Source organism: Corylus avellana, chromosome ca4 (assembly GCF_901000735.1).
Source record: "Corylus avellana chromosome ca4, CavTom2PMs-1.0".
NCBI lineage: Eukaryota > Viridiplantae > Streptophyta > Magnoliopsida > Fagales > Betulaceae > Corylus > Corylus avellana.
In genome coordinates this window covers 36,463,723-36,479,190 of record NC_081544.1, presented here as the reverse complement: position 1 = coordinate 36,479,190, position 15,468 = coordinate 36,463,723, and the positions used below count along the sequence as shown (strand labels likewise).

Sequence of the window (15,468 nt, the reverse complement as noted above, 5' to 3'; positions counted from 1 at the left end):
GTGGTCCTAACATTAAAAGACATTATGCCCGCATTTTGTCCTTTGATAAGCAGGAGCTGAGCAAACGATAAAAGCTCAGATTGATAATGCCAATTTTTCAGTTTTCCTGTGTGAATTCGGAGTTATTATACGGAAACAATATGGAGAGCTTTTATTTCTTTACTTGTATAAAGTTAGGTAATGTTTCGTTGTATTATTGGTAGATCTAATATATATGGACTTTATTTAAACAAGGACGAAAGATTTTCAGGTTTTTGTTCCTTTATTAATGATTCTGTGTGATACGAATGAGTGGGGGGAGACTTAAGATTTTGGTTCATTTGAGTTAACATTAAAAGATAGAGTTAATATATATATATATATATAAAAGTATAACTAAAAGCAATCCAAAAAATTAAATTTTTTTCACGCCTAACTTTGATTTATTCAGTTATTCTTGAGGACTTTTCATATTTGAGTTTATATATATATATATATATATATATATATATATAATTAGTTACCTTATCGGAAATATCTCTGATGTTAACTTCTTTAAGTTTGTTGAAATGAAAGCATGCATGTTCTCTTTAAATAATTATTTTTTTAGGCATGTTAAACAACATCAATAATTGATGTCAAACGATTTAATATGTTTAATATTACTAGACACATTTGTTATCATGTTTTGCACCTCGTATGTTGTTGAGTAACAGTAACAACAAAATTATATATGAAACCAATTCTAGTGCTTTCCGCTACCTTCCAACCTTTTTTCACGTGCAATATTGTGCAAAAACTAAGAATCAAAATTCCCTACAATCAGGTTGCCTGGTAGGAAATCCTCATTCAAAAACTAAATTTATCTGAGGATTTTATGATTGAAATTAAGTGAGTTATATCCAATAATATATATCAAATGTTTTTGTACAAATATCTAACGGCCAAGGAGAAATATAAGAATTTAATTTGGAAATATCAGGTTACACTATTTTCTTTTCTTTATCTAGGCCATCCTGGCCAGCTATATAGTGACAAAGCATATTTCTATTTTTAAATCATTTTTAATTGTTCAAATTCAATTGATATTTTTCTATATGATCTTCTAATTTCGAATTATTTTGACATCACATCACATGGTTCATAAATTTAAAATTAGTTTTCATAAGTGGAGTGATCATGCAATGCGTACCTTTTATTTTTTTACAAACTCGCTAGTTGTTCCCAAAAAAAAATCATAAGAAGACATCCATGACCCACGTGTGAGTTTTGAATCATCCCTTTTTTTTTTTTTACCAACATGGTTTGATTTGCTTTGTATATATATATATATATATTTGGCGGGGGTGGGGATACCTTAATTAACATTCCAATCTTAGTTTTAGGGAGTATCTTCGGCCTGGACTTTATCTAAATTTCCTAAAGCAAAGCCCCACATGTCCCTTACAATTGTATGCTTATTATATCATAATAATTCAGAGAAGGTAGAGAACTTTTTAAGGCAATAATGAATGCTAAAAAGTGAACTGCAAATGGTATCGCCCTTCTCAAGGAATCTTACGATAAATCAACCAGATTTCTACAAGAGGAAACCGCTGAGGGGGGAAAAAACAATGCACATATGGTGGTTTTTACACAATAAATTAAGTTGAGTTTTAAGTTTGCGACTCATGAATAAGCATGCGACATTTATGACAAAAGAATGAGCTACTTATGAAAGCATAACTTCGCAGCAGATACCTGTAGAAGTTTATAGGCTCATTATTTTGTCAAACAAATTAGTTCTGGGGTCTTTCGGCGTATATATATATCCTACAAAATTATAATCAATTTCTTATCTGTCAACAATATTATTCATTATCAATTACATGGTTCCCAATAAACCTAATTTCGTACGAAGTGCATTATCACAAAGATGGGACGAGTACTTAGACACACCTGATCAATATCATGATCATATGTGTTATCGTGATGCACAAGAAGCCAAGCACCCTGGCCTCCTCTAACAAACCCACAATAAGGTTAGTATTTGGTGTGGCTAATAATGAACCCCTTGAAGTCAGGCCTCCAAACCATTTGGCTGACCCAAGCTACCTCATTTTCGATCGAACTCAGCCAGGCTATGAGAGACGTACGGTGCACAAATAATAAAGAGAGGTCGTACGTATTTACAGTATTTTATCTAATGTCACCCAAACTGTTAACGCTCCTTTATTATTCTTGAAAGCTAAAAGAATGTCAGCATATTAAAGTGAGGATCACGAAGTCAAATAAGTTACTCTAGCTAGATGTATGCATTATTCTAGCCAAATATCCTTCTTTTTTCAATTTTCCTTTTAACACATTTTCATCTCCGACAAATACGGACTTAAACTTGCTAATAAAACATTTTATGTTTGATCTTCCTTCTTTCTTTCAGACTCTCTCCATTCACAATTTGGCGTTAAATCAACTGATTCTTCAAAATCTTCTTTCGAATTTGCGTGATATTAGTTCCGTTGTCCATTACATTAATATATTTGACTACTTTTATATAACTGCATGCGTGCATGCAATGATGCAAGCTTTATTTTCGGAGACACCTATTGAATCATAACTAGGAATTGCGGGGTTTTGGCCAACCTGGTGTGAGACCGAGAACGATTAGCTCTGTGAATTTACCAAACAGGCCCTTAAACCAGAACAGTAACAAGCATTGTCGACACAATGGGGAACATAACTGCTCAGCCGGACGTTAAGGGGTTAAAGAATTCAGGGAAAAGCAAATAAAAAAAGAAAGAATGATTGGAAGGAACATGTGGGAGTAATGATATGTTGCTTAGAGTCTTGTTCCTATTTGATGAGCCACGGCCACTCTATGAGATTCTTTCCCATACGAATCTCCTTTCACATGTCTCATCTACACCGGCCCCTCATTAATTAACTCGTATTATATTATTCGCCCACCCATTGGTGAAGCTCCCTCCTATAAGATTACGAGTTAGTCAATGTTGCCCCTCACAGTCTCACTATATATATATGGTTTTCATTTCACAATTATTTTACTATGTTTGTGATAATTTAGTCGTATCAAGAGTCAAGACTACAATGTTAATTATAGGATGGTCAGAATTACTGTTGGTTTATGTTTTTTTCAATGTCAACCTTTACTTCATTCTTTTTGAAGATTTATGCAAAGCCAAAAATACATTTCAAGTTATTTTAATTGAACATGAATGTCACGGATTTTATCTATATTATATTGAAAAGTCTTAATAAGTATAAAATTTGTTTGAAATAAATACTTAAAGCTCGCGTGTTTTTAAAAACTAAGAGGGGTCTTTAATGTAATATACCCCATCTTCATCTTGTATGTGTTTTTTTAAGTTTCTTCTCCCCAATTATAGACACCTTATGTTAGAAAACTATTTTACATATGAAGTTATTAAAATTCAATAAAGACAACTGTCACGACTCACTTCTCATCCTATTACGAGAATCACATAGAATTAATATTGTCTGAAAATTGCTAGACTTACAATTTATAACTATTTTAAAGTTTGTTGACACTTATCAACATGTAATTAAAAGATGTTAACATTGTTCGAGTGGTTGAGTGGCCGGCTTCAATCACACGTGGACATATGAATTTTAACTTAGATGTCAATTACTACCCATGGATTAAAGGTTTGTGACAAATCGTCCCTTCTACTATAATTTTCTATCAAAGTTTAAGCAAGCACTAATGAGTTGCGGGGAGAAGAGAGCGTAAAGAGTTGCGATCACATAATATATGTGTCAAAGGGATTGGAGCATAACTTTAAAGATCTTTTTAACTCTTCAGTAGATTCCTCTTACTGTGAAAGCTCATAATCTCGCTTGGGCTGATACGTGCCAACTTGTGGATTTCACGCGCTAGTCCTCCACCAGCTTTTTCACTCTCTTCCTTATGTCAGATTTGCTTCGAACGACATCTTTCGTCCGCTAAATTTGCTCCAACACCAGTTGTAGTTGGGTGTTTTGTTGTTTTTTTGTTATTGCTTTTGTATTATTGTTATTTTGTGTAGGCTTTAGTTTTAGTCTCCTTGCTCTTTTATTGTATTATTATTGGGTGGAAACTTTATCTTTGGTTTTGTCTCAGTCTCCTCCGGTGTATGTTTTGCTGCTTTGCTTTATTATTATGGTTAAGAGAGGTATCTCCGTTGCAATTATGGTTCTTAAATTCTCTAGGGGTAGAATTATTCATGTTGCCACCACGTATTTCTTGTTTTCGGCCGCCATTGGTGAAGCTCATGTTGTGCTGCTAGCATCTTAAGATTGGACTTTTGGTTTTTCGTTTTCTTTTGTTAGTTGTGATATTTGTAGTGCATTTTATTGTGTACATTATGTAGTTCAATAAGTCGCTTCTAAATTCGTGTTCGGAAACCATCTATATCGGTCTCTCATTCTCTCTGCCATTCATATCAAAAATAGGAAAAAGCCCATTTTGTAACCTTTTTTGTTTATTATTGAATTAGGAAAAAAAAAAAAAAAAGTCCTCCTCTCTCCTGCTTGAAGGAGACGCTACAAAATTCAAATTTCTTCAGGGATTGTATAGAGTTTTTACCAGAAGTACATTAATATACATAGTTGAACACAATTTTAGTCCAAAAGTCTAAGCTTGTGGGTTAAGGTCCACTTAGGTATATTAACTACTATTTTATTTTATATTTTGTTAATGTGGGACTCAACACTCACAAATGCACTTACAACAATCTCCCTCTAACTTGTGAGTCTCTTCACATTAACCACTCCCCATCAATGTGAGTCTTTTTACATTTATAAAAGTGTCTCACGTCAAGAGCTACGGATGCAGACACAATTCCAAACTCGACACATCCAGACATCCGTCTCAGGAAGCTAATCATGGCTTATGTTGTTACCGTGCACAACAACGAATAGAAAAACATAGCCACTATCATAGCTTAGGTTTAACCAACAAGTCTCGGCCAAATAGTACACTGGAAAAACGAGTTGTCTTTGCTAGCTATGACCCAGGACCCGATGTGTGATGGGGAGATTGTTGGGGTTATCCCACATAGGTTGTAAAATGGGCTGGTGATCAGTTTATAAGTATGAAGGAAAACTTCACCTCTTGAACTAGCTTTTGGGGTTGAGAAATGCCCAAGGCACTAGTATCAAAGCTTTTGGGGTTAATATACCTAAGTTGGCTAGAGTCAACTTAGGTATATTAACTACTATTTTATTTTATATTTTCTTGATGTGAGACTTAACACTCACAAGTGCATTCACAACAAATTTAAACTTTGCTTCCATAATTTCTAACATCAATTTAAACTTACTCTCTTTTTATAGTTGAAAAGCTAATAAAATTTTTCAAGAGTGTTAATTTTCGAGCATATTACTTAGATGGGCCACTTCATGTTTAGAAGTATTATCAATTGGTGTTTCATTCTCTCTTCCATTGAGATGAAGAATGAGAAATATCCTCATTTGTAACATTTTTCCTATTTTATTAAAAAAAAAAAAAAAACTGATTTTAAATGTGATGTCAAATTACTTTTTTTGAATAATTATATTTTCATAAGTTTTTTTATTTGTAATTGTTTCTGTCATTGGAATGGGCCGCTGATGTATCAATGACATCTTTATATCCTTTTTGTGGACTGAATTCTTTGAGGAGCTTTTTGATCTGTTTTCGGATGTAGTCATTTAAAGTACAACAAAAAAAAGAAAAAAGAAAAGAAAAAAAAGAGAGAACATTCACTTATTCTGCTAATTGCCATGTAATTTTTAATGATTATTAAAATTTTAAAATCAGTAAGGTATTTGAAACTTATGTTAAATTCCTCCGTAGTATTTATAATGATTAATGATAGTACTAAGGTGTTAAGTGAGCAAGCCACTCGCTCGCGAGTTCGGGATCAGTTTGTATAAGCTCGGTTAGTGCTTGACTTAATTATTAAATGAAGTGCTTTATGAACACAAATTTTGGCTCGAATAAAGTTCGACTCGCTTATTAGGCTCAACTCGTATATTTTTTATTAAGTAACAAATAACAATATATAGTCAATATTACTCAATAATAACAAATATACTAATATACTATTATTATATAACTTATTTTTATTTTGTTATTTATATATGTGTCATTTGTGTATATATATATATATATATGTATGTATATATTATATAAACACATATAAGAAATATAAAATATATATAGTAAATAATAATAAATATTTGATATAATCATTAATCATTATATCATATGATATAATCATATGGTATGACTGTATAATTTATAGTGCCATCAACCATTTAATCAAAGCATTACTAAATACTTTTTATACTTAGAAAACCTATATTACATGATCTTAGATCTAAGATAATATTATTATATTAATATGATTTGTGATTTGTGATTTGTGAGATAATATAATCATATAATTTAAGTATGAGTGTATGACCATTAGATCATTAGGAATTTAGGACTTAGGAGTTTGAGCATTACAATTAGATAATAAGTTTAATTTTTTTTTTTTTTAAAAAAAGATAATAAGTTAAAATGATGATAATTCAAATCATTAATCATATAATTATATAATATCAAATTAAGTAATTGACATTGGATTCAACAATGTGTTATTTATAACCACAATTGAAGTATTAATGTATTTTAATCTAGCTTTTTGAGTCGTTTAAAAATACTTGAAGTTTAAATTTATATAATAATAATAAAAAAAAGAGTCAGCTCGTGAGCTGGTTCGACTCGACTTATTATGAGATTGAATTCGATTTTTTGACTCGTATTGAGTTCAGTTTGAGCTCGAGCAAAATTTAAACGAGCTGAACCCAAACATGGGGAATTTGTTTAGGCTCAGCTCGTTTACACTCCTAAGTCACTAAAATGAGAATGTAATACGTAGCATTATTCATTTATAAAAAATTATAATTATATATGAACAATTATAATTTTTTAAATTTATTTTTAACAATAACTACTCTCAAATTGGATTGGTAACGCTACTTCAGCATAGTGAAATAACAGGTGTAATATAAATCATTATTAAATGAGAAATGTTATTTTTTCTGTAAAATTTTTGTCCAATTTTATTATTTATATTTTTTAAATATATTATTGAATTTATAAAACCTACGTGTAATTCTATAAATCTAATAATAAATTTTTTTAAAAAATTTAACAATAGTCCCATCTCTTTTACTAAATAATCTATAAAAAAAACCAAAACTTAGTATCTAAGGGGTAACTCAATCGGATAGGGACCACGTCTTATAAAGTAAATGTTACTAGTTCGAATTTCATCTCAATTGGATAGGGGCCATGCCTTATAAACTAAATGTTACTAATTCAAATTCTCCTCTCCCTCTTCTATGGACAAAAAAAAAAAAAAAAAAAAAAACCTAAACCTGACAACACAGATACCGGACCGAAAAAATCTTCCCGTTGCTCCCGCCTTTCAAACTCCCATTCCCAGTCGTCATAGGTCTTTTACGCATACGCACGTATATCTCTCTCTCTCTCTCTATATATATATAAAAGAAACCCTAGACTCCAGAGGTTATTGATTTTACAGGTACCAATCTTGATTTTCTAGCATTGATACTCTGCTCTGGTTCTCCAGGTACCAATCTTGATTGTCTCTCTCTTCGGACTCAAATTTCTGGAGCTCGGCGATGTTCTCGATGAACTGGATCTTTTCGCATTGATTCGAAAATTGATACGGGGGCTTCTTTTGCTTTTATAATTTGCACTCTCTTCGAGATTCTTATTGTGCACATGAATTTAGAGAGTGGTTTATAGTTTTTTATCCGAGCACATTTCGTCTCATTCCTGCTAGATGATTGTGTGAAAAATTATATTTTTATCTTGCGCCTTTTATATCAATGGCTGTTGACTCTGGCGATGGCATTCAAAGTAAAGTGCTAGTTGATGATAGAGATATTGGTTTTATGGCGGAGAAGAATATTGCACAATGTGTTAAAAATATTGAACCAATCAGTAGCCTAGGACTACAAAACTTACAGCGAAGGGTTAGTCCAAGGCTTCAAAACACGCCTGATGATCAAAAGCCTTTCTATGGTAGCAATGGAAAGAGGTTATCGGATGGCCTCAAAGATAAAGTTTGCGAGAAAAGGGCTAAGATGGTGTTTGTGGAAGACATTCGTTGTAAAGAGAATGCTGTTACGGCAAAGAAGAATGTTGCACAATGTGTTGAACAGACTGAACCAAACAGTAGCCGAGGACTACAAACTTTACAGCGAAGGGTTAGTCCAAGGCTTCAGAATATACCTGATGATCAGAAGCCTTTCTATGGTAGTAATAGAAAGAGGTTATCAGATGGCCTCAAAGATAAAGTTAGCGAGAAAGGGATTAAAGTGGAGTTCGGGGAAGACATTCGTTGCAAAGAGAATGTTGTTACAGCAAAGAAGAATGTTGCACAATGTGTTGAAAAGATTGAACCAAACAGTAGCCAAGGACAACGAAATTTCCAGCAAAGGATTAGTCCAAGGCTTCAAAACATACCTGCTGATCAAAAGCCTTTCTATGGTAGTAATAGAAAGAGGTTATCGGATGGCCTCAAAGATAAAGTTAGCAATAAAGGGACTAAAGTGGAGTTCGTGGAAGACATTCATTGTAAAGAGAATGTTGCACAATGTGTTGAAAGGATTGAACCAAACAGTAGCCAAGGAAAACAAAACTTGCAGCAGAGGATTAGTCCAAGGCTTCAAAACATACCTGATGATCAGAAGCCTTTCTATGGTAGTAGTAGAAAGAGGTTATCGGATGGCCTCAAAGATAAAGTTAGCAATAAAGGGACTAACGTTGAGTTTGTGGAAGACATTCGATGTAGAAGAAATCTGGCGATGAGTCGTAACAGCGGTCGTGCTCAAGTTGATAATTCGGATAAAAGTGTGGCGAGGGTGAAAAGGACATTGAGGGTTTTCAACACGTTTTACCTTCGCTTTGTTCAGGTGATTACAATTTGTATGTGTGTGTGTATGTATGTATGTATGTGTATAGTTGTAGTCAAGTTGCCTTCAGATGTGTTATTTTATGAATATTTGGATGTGCTTTAGATATTTGTATGCGTTTTTATCTAGTAGATAAATTTTGTTGTATCGCTTTTAAAGTTTCTTTAAAATTTTATTTTATGTTAGCTTGCTACTATGTGAACTAAATTAAGGACAGAAAAGGGAAAGTTTAAAATTGGACATGTCTACAAATTTTGCAACGCTATAATAAGAATGTAGCATTAGCTTCATAAATGCCAATTTTGCAACATTGAAAGTAAACCAACGATGCTGATAATTTAACCTGCCATTATTTGTTTTGTTGGTTACTTATGTCAATCAATTGTATGAACCTCTTCTTATTCACATTGGTCTGAATTAAATGCTTTTGACCTCTTGAGCTAGATGATACCAATTTGCATTTTTGTACCAGTAAGGCTAACAATTCATTTGCGCACACATCACACGTTGGTGATCAAATCCGTGTTGAGCCTTTAACAAGTGGGATTGAACTAGTACTTTATACAGAATTAACAGTTTTGGGTGATCAAATCCGTGTTGAGCCTTTAACAAGTGGGATTGAACTAGTACTTTATACAGAATTAACAGTTTTGGGTGATCATATTGTTGTCTTTTGACTAGTTTACTGTGTACATTTGTTAAATCTTGTGAAACCAAAATGAATACTGTAATTAAAGGTGTTAGAACCCCATAGTGACCCAAATCTCTTCTAAACTTTTCCATATGTTTTTTTTTTGATTAATCTGGAGTAGATATGTGGCGGCTTTTTTTTTTTTTTTTTGTCTACTATAATCATCTTAATTAGTAATCTTTTCCTTAGCCTGTCTATGCTTGTGTTTTTTATATATATCTCTGCAGATTTCTAAGACTTGTGCAAAGGAAGCCAAAACACAGCTTGTTTTGTCTAATTTAACAACTTGAGCAGATAATCTTTTATTGACATAGCCTGTCCGTGATTGTCTACAGGAAGAGGAGAAGAGATGCAAGAAGCCTACGGATAATGATTTGCAAGTTTCTAATGGTTCAGAAAATAATGTGAGAATCTTCAACTTCAGTTTCCTTTTTTCTCTTTTTCTAATTTTTGGTGTTTTTTTTTTTTAAAAAAAATTTAAAATTTAAATTTTTTTAAAAGCTATTGTCAATGTGCTGAAGAAGGTATAGTTTATTTCACTGCCTTGCGCTCTATCTCACTTTTAATGCTTTTTCTAAGTCTAGATATTGACAGTTTTTGAGAATGCACAACGCTGAAGTTGAATTTGACAGTCTGAAAGTCCGGGCTCTAGTTCTACTAGTACAGTTCTGTATGTGGCTCGAGCCCATAAATGTTAATATGCTAGCCTCGCCAGTTGATGCATACATGTCAATATGACCTTTATATTTGACATGCTTTATACTCTGTTACACTAGGCTGTACTTCCACTAATTCATTTTTGTATGTGGTTTGAGCCCTTAAAGGTGAATATGCTATCACCTTGCTCATCCATCCGTTTCAGTTTGACCTTTATGTGTGATATGCATCATTCATAGTATTTCACATGATTGCTAAAGTCTCTTATTTAAATATTCTCAGCCCTAAATATATTTATTAGATTCATGGTTTCCCCAAAGCAGTTTTGTTTTTTCAGTTGTTCTTTAATCTTCTAATTTCAATGCTGGTTCTTTTCAATTGGCCAATTCATGCATTCATAATTCACATAATGTATTCATCTGCCAATCCTAAATCACTCAAGGATCAGTATGGTTTCTAGGGATTCTGTTTTACAGATATATTAAAGCAGTAGATATTAAAGTTCCTTCAAAGATGGGACAAAACTTGTATCTCGGTGATTCTTAAACTTTGTGGTTGTTTACATTAATGCTACAAATGTTTGCAGAATGGGAATGCATCAGATGATTATTCAAGGAGATGTTCCAAGCGACCTGATCTGAAGGCAATTTCTGAGGCAAGTTGCTGGTTTATGTGTTAACATATATCACACATGTTTTCTATTCAGCCTCGGTCATTGAAGAAATGTGGTTTAGCTAGCGCTGCTCTTAGTTTTTCTTATTACTAATGCATTTTTGGTGTATTGACAAAAATCACGATAATGCTGAAATCATATCCAATTATAAATGTTGTTAATAGGTAGAGGTGCATTTAAACTTGCAAATAGTGATGCCTAAAAGTGTTCATATAAATAGGCAGGCACAAGGACTTTTGCTGTTTGTCTTGTAACATTACTATTTTTTTCTACTGACTATATTGTATAATAGGAAATTTAATGCCATTAGCTTTATTTTAAATAACTTAACCCCCAAAGAAAAAAGATATTAAAGCTGAAAGCAACTTCTCTTTCTTTTCCTTAATGTGAAAGTTAAGACCCCTTCTTATTTATCCCAAGATATATATCGTATATAATATAAAAGAAAAAAATTCTATATATATCCTTGTTTCTATACTAGGTTAATGATTGAATTGTAGTAAATTTGTTGGAATGAACATAATATTGAAGCTGGCTAGCGACTTCTATTTTTTTCCTATATGGAAATAGTTAAGGTAACTTCAATGTACTGCAGTGTAAGGTAACTTTGATCTATTTTGTTACTGCATTTCCTTACTAGTGCTTTGTGAATTATGCAGATGGTGAAGTCAAATAAAATTTTGTATCCTAAGAAAATAGGTCATCTACCAGGTGCATAAAGACCTGTTGTCTGTTTGGGTGTAGATATTTGCTCTCTAGTCTTTTATGAATAACATTAATAATTATATGGTTTCTATATACATTTATATCAAATTTTTGTTGTTACTTTTAATGCAGGTATTGATGTCGGGCATCAATTCTATTCTCGGGCTGAAATGGTGGCTGTAGGTCTTCATGGACTTTGGTTGAGTGGAATTGATTATATTGGAGAATCTTGCAAAATGGTAGTGTATCTACAATCAATTAAGAATTCTGTGGCAGTTGGTTAGTAGAGTGTGTATTCAACAATAAGTTAAAAGGCATCCAAGCATATAATTTACTGTTAAAGTTTCTAAGCATATATATTGAAAGTTAAATGCATATAAACTCATAGTTGATCATTGAGTCAAAGTCATCAAATTGTACTTGAAACTTTCAATATATTTTAAAGTTTGTGAAAAAATGAAGATTTAAATGCTTGAGATGCGAAGGAAATTGAAATATCTTGACAAGATAATGATTATGGATGAAATGGTCTTGGAACCTCTTTTATGTGGTGGATCGTGAATTTTGTTATGAACTTGAATACCAATTATCTTTGTAGTGAAGGATTACCCCAAAGCTAGAAATTGACCTTATCAAGTATTCATGATAGGGATTTTACAGTAGTTGTCTCTGAACCAGTAAACTCTATTCTAAAACATCATGGTGCACAATTGCTTAATGACTAGAATTTTAAAAATTGGAAATTTTGTCTGTGGATTGCATTGTGAGTCTATAAGTTTAATAAACTCTCCGATTATGCAGAAGGAGTACCAGAACTTTTCCTTGCCACTTGCCGTTTCAATCGTGTTGTCTGGCCAATATGAAGATGATGTTGATAATGCAGAAGAAGTTGTGTATACAGGTCAAGGTGGAAATGACTTACTTGGCAATAAGCGTCAAATTAAGGATCAAGTTATGTGTCGTGGTAATTTAGCTCTTAAGGTGTGTAATATGGAATATAGATTACACTCTTCAATATTTAGTAATTTGATGACATGGGTAATTATTGTGCTTATGGAAATTTGGAATTTATTCTTCCGATGTTTAAAATGTTATTTTGTCTTCTAAAGTGAAAGTAATGTTGAATAAGTTAATAACTAGTAACTGAGTTCGTTTTCGTGCAAGCACTTGTAAATACAAATGCGCATATAGAGACACCATAGGTCTGAGGTATAAAACCCCATAGTTTAGTCAAAATTACACACTTCCTACTAGGTTAGGATTTACTTAATTGCTTGTTTGGAAGCCCATGAATGGGCCAAATTGAATTGAATCTGAATAGATTTCCCCAGTTCATGTGTTTGGAATCAAAATGAATTGAATTTGAATTCAATTTATGTGTTTGGAACCTCAACTTGCGAATGTGAATTGGTGAACAAAAGATCAAATCCCATAAAAATTTGTCTAATTCCAATTCATTTCATGTCACATAAGACCCTTTTATATGAAATGTAAAACATATATTTTTATCCTGACGTATAACCTTCCAACACCTGAAAAGAATGTTTTCTCTCTCTCTCTCTCTCTTGGATTTTCTTAACATATAAAAGAATATATGTGAATGATTTAACTTTTTTTAAAAATTTTATATGATACATTTTACTCAAAACTTTAAATGAAATTGAATTTTACTTCAAGCCATGTATACTATATACAAATAAATTGGAGTGTAAAATCAATTCATTTCCTTAATAATTGTAATGAATTTACTTTAAATTCCTTCCATTTTATTCAATTATTTGAATTGACTTGAATTCATTAATGCATTGGTCCCAATACGAGGACAACATGAAATAAGAGGATTAAAAAATGCTTAAAAAAATTTAGTTGTCAATTTTCTGGAGCACCTGCCCAATGAATTGTTATTAGTTTAAAATCATTAGAGCTAACTGGAAATTTAAGTTTTATTCTTGTAACATTTCAAATACTCCTTTGTGTTATTGTGAATGATATAAATAGAAATATTTTTATCTTAGTTTAGCATAATTGCAATAAATCTTAGATTTGCTAAGAGAATCAGGTGGTAATATCATTGGCAAATGCCCGAGTCAAACCCTTAGGGTTTAGCTATCATGCTATGGAGTAATTTAATCTGAAATCTTTTTATAACAACATCATATGCATCGTGTACTTTGGGGCGCCTTACACTTTTAATAAGACTGGTTATTACTTATGAAAAAATATGCGTTGTGCAATTTTGAATTACATATGGAATTGGATGTTGTGGCTTCAAAATACACATTTAGTGTGACAATAATATGTTTGTTTTGTATACAGGAATAAGCAAGGTAACAAGTCTTTTACCATCATTTACCTAAGAAGATAGTGTTTTGAATGTGAGGTGTTCTTTGTTAAATGGTGTTTACAATATGTAATTTTTATCTTTTGCAGAACAGCATGGATCAAGATTTATGTGTTAGAGTGATACGTGGGCATAAATGTGCTAGTAGTTATACTCGCAAAGTTTACACATATGATGGTTTGTACAAGGTAGATTATGATTTTTGGTTGTTATCAAAGAATTCCATAAATTTTTCCAAAGTCCATGAAAGTTGTTTTTGTGTTAATTGAGAGACCACTGCTAATGTCCAATCATATCTTCAATCTTCAATAAAGTATATAATAGTTATATGGATACAGACCATGTAATTTTCTTCACTATTTCTCTGCTACTTTCAATTTATTTCCCCTATATTTTGTTCATTCCCATAATTTTGGTTAAGCTTCAGTTTGATGTAGTCATTTTTCCCAACAATACATATGTGTGGATGTATTAGGCATTTGATTCTTTGTAATTTTAGAATTATAAATGCTATGCTTTCATAGTTTTTATTGTCTGAAAGTTGTGGGAATATTTTTTGTTTCTCTTTGAGCCGTTGAAATTTAAGAAATTTGATAGTATTATGTTATGGTGTTAATTGTTCATTTGCCACTTTTTTTTTGGTGGGGAGAGTGGCGTTTATTGATTTTCATTATATTGTTTTCATTCCTCTGCCTTGCAAATATTCCTTCTCCCTCCTTTTAGAAGTACAAGTAGAAATTGGTGCAAATCTACAACTGGTGACAAGCTAAGGAGCCCATTTCCATATCGTACACATACCTGTTGATACTTTTCAAATATTGCCACATATGATACTTCTTGAAATTGCGGAAAATTTGAGATATTGATATGAAAATCATATTGAAGTTACTCATGGCCACATATTGGACAAATCTCTTATCTTAGTGGATGAAGTGCATAATAAGAATTTAATTTCGAGGAATTACAATGCCTTATTTTTTTATGGATAAATTAGGATGCATGCATGATAAACAAAACTAATATTAACTTGCCAAGTACAGATTTTTGACAAACCACCTATTGTCACCTTTTTATGAGAATATGTGAGACAATCAATGTTGATATGGCACCTCCCTTTCTACGTGTGTGTGTGTGTTGTCACATATCTCATTTTCATACCCATAAATATTTGTTTCTGTACTTTAAAGGTCACTGAGAGACGTTGTAGTTCATTTATTTATGATCTTTAGATTCTGAAAAATAACATTTGATTTGGTAACTTATCTACTTTTTTTTCTTTGTCTTCTGTTGAAACATCTTTCTGATTTTGTCCATGCATCTTCTTTTAGAGTAATTAGGGATTTTTATATGTGGTTGGAAAATTGGACATTTTTAGGTCTTTTTTTGATCGTAAGTGCTTTTGCATTGAAAGGAATTAGATTCTGTCCTTTTATCCTTTTTCTGATA

The 15,468-nt window shown here is 32.1% G+C and overlaps 1 protein-coding gene across 1 annotated transcript in view; it reads left to right on the top strand.

Annotated features, from left to right (window-relative positions):
- The first annotated feature begins 7,525 nt into the window (after window positions 1-7,525).
- The window catches only part of LOC132179808 (histone-lysine N-methyltransferase, H3 lysine-9 specific SUVH4-like), a 14,008-nt gene continuing 6,065 nt past the window's right edge, over window positions 7,526-15,468 (top strand). Inside the window, exons 1-7 of the mRNA XM_059592591.1 lie at window positions 7,526-8,955; window positions 9,982-10,050; window positions 10,890-10,958; window positions 11,636-11,687; window positions 11,814-11,920; window positions 12,483-12,662; window positions 14,112-14,210. Of these exons, the coding sequence (XP_059448574.1) occupies window positions 7,867-8,955; window positions 9,982-10,050; window positions 10,890-10,958; window positions 11,636-11,687; window positions 11,814-11,920; window positions 12,483-12,662; window positions 14,112-14,210 (1,665 nt within the window). The 5' untranslated portion in view covers window positions 7,526-7,866. The remainder of the gene's footprint in view (window positions 8,956-9,981; window positions 10,051-10,889; window positions 10,959-11,635; window positions 11,688-11,813; window positions 11,921-12,482; window positions 12,663-14,111; window positions 14,211-15,468) is intronic.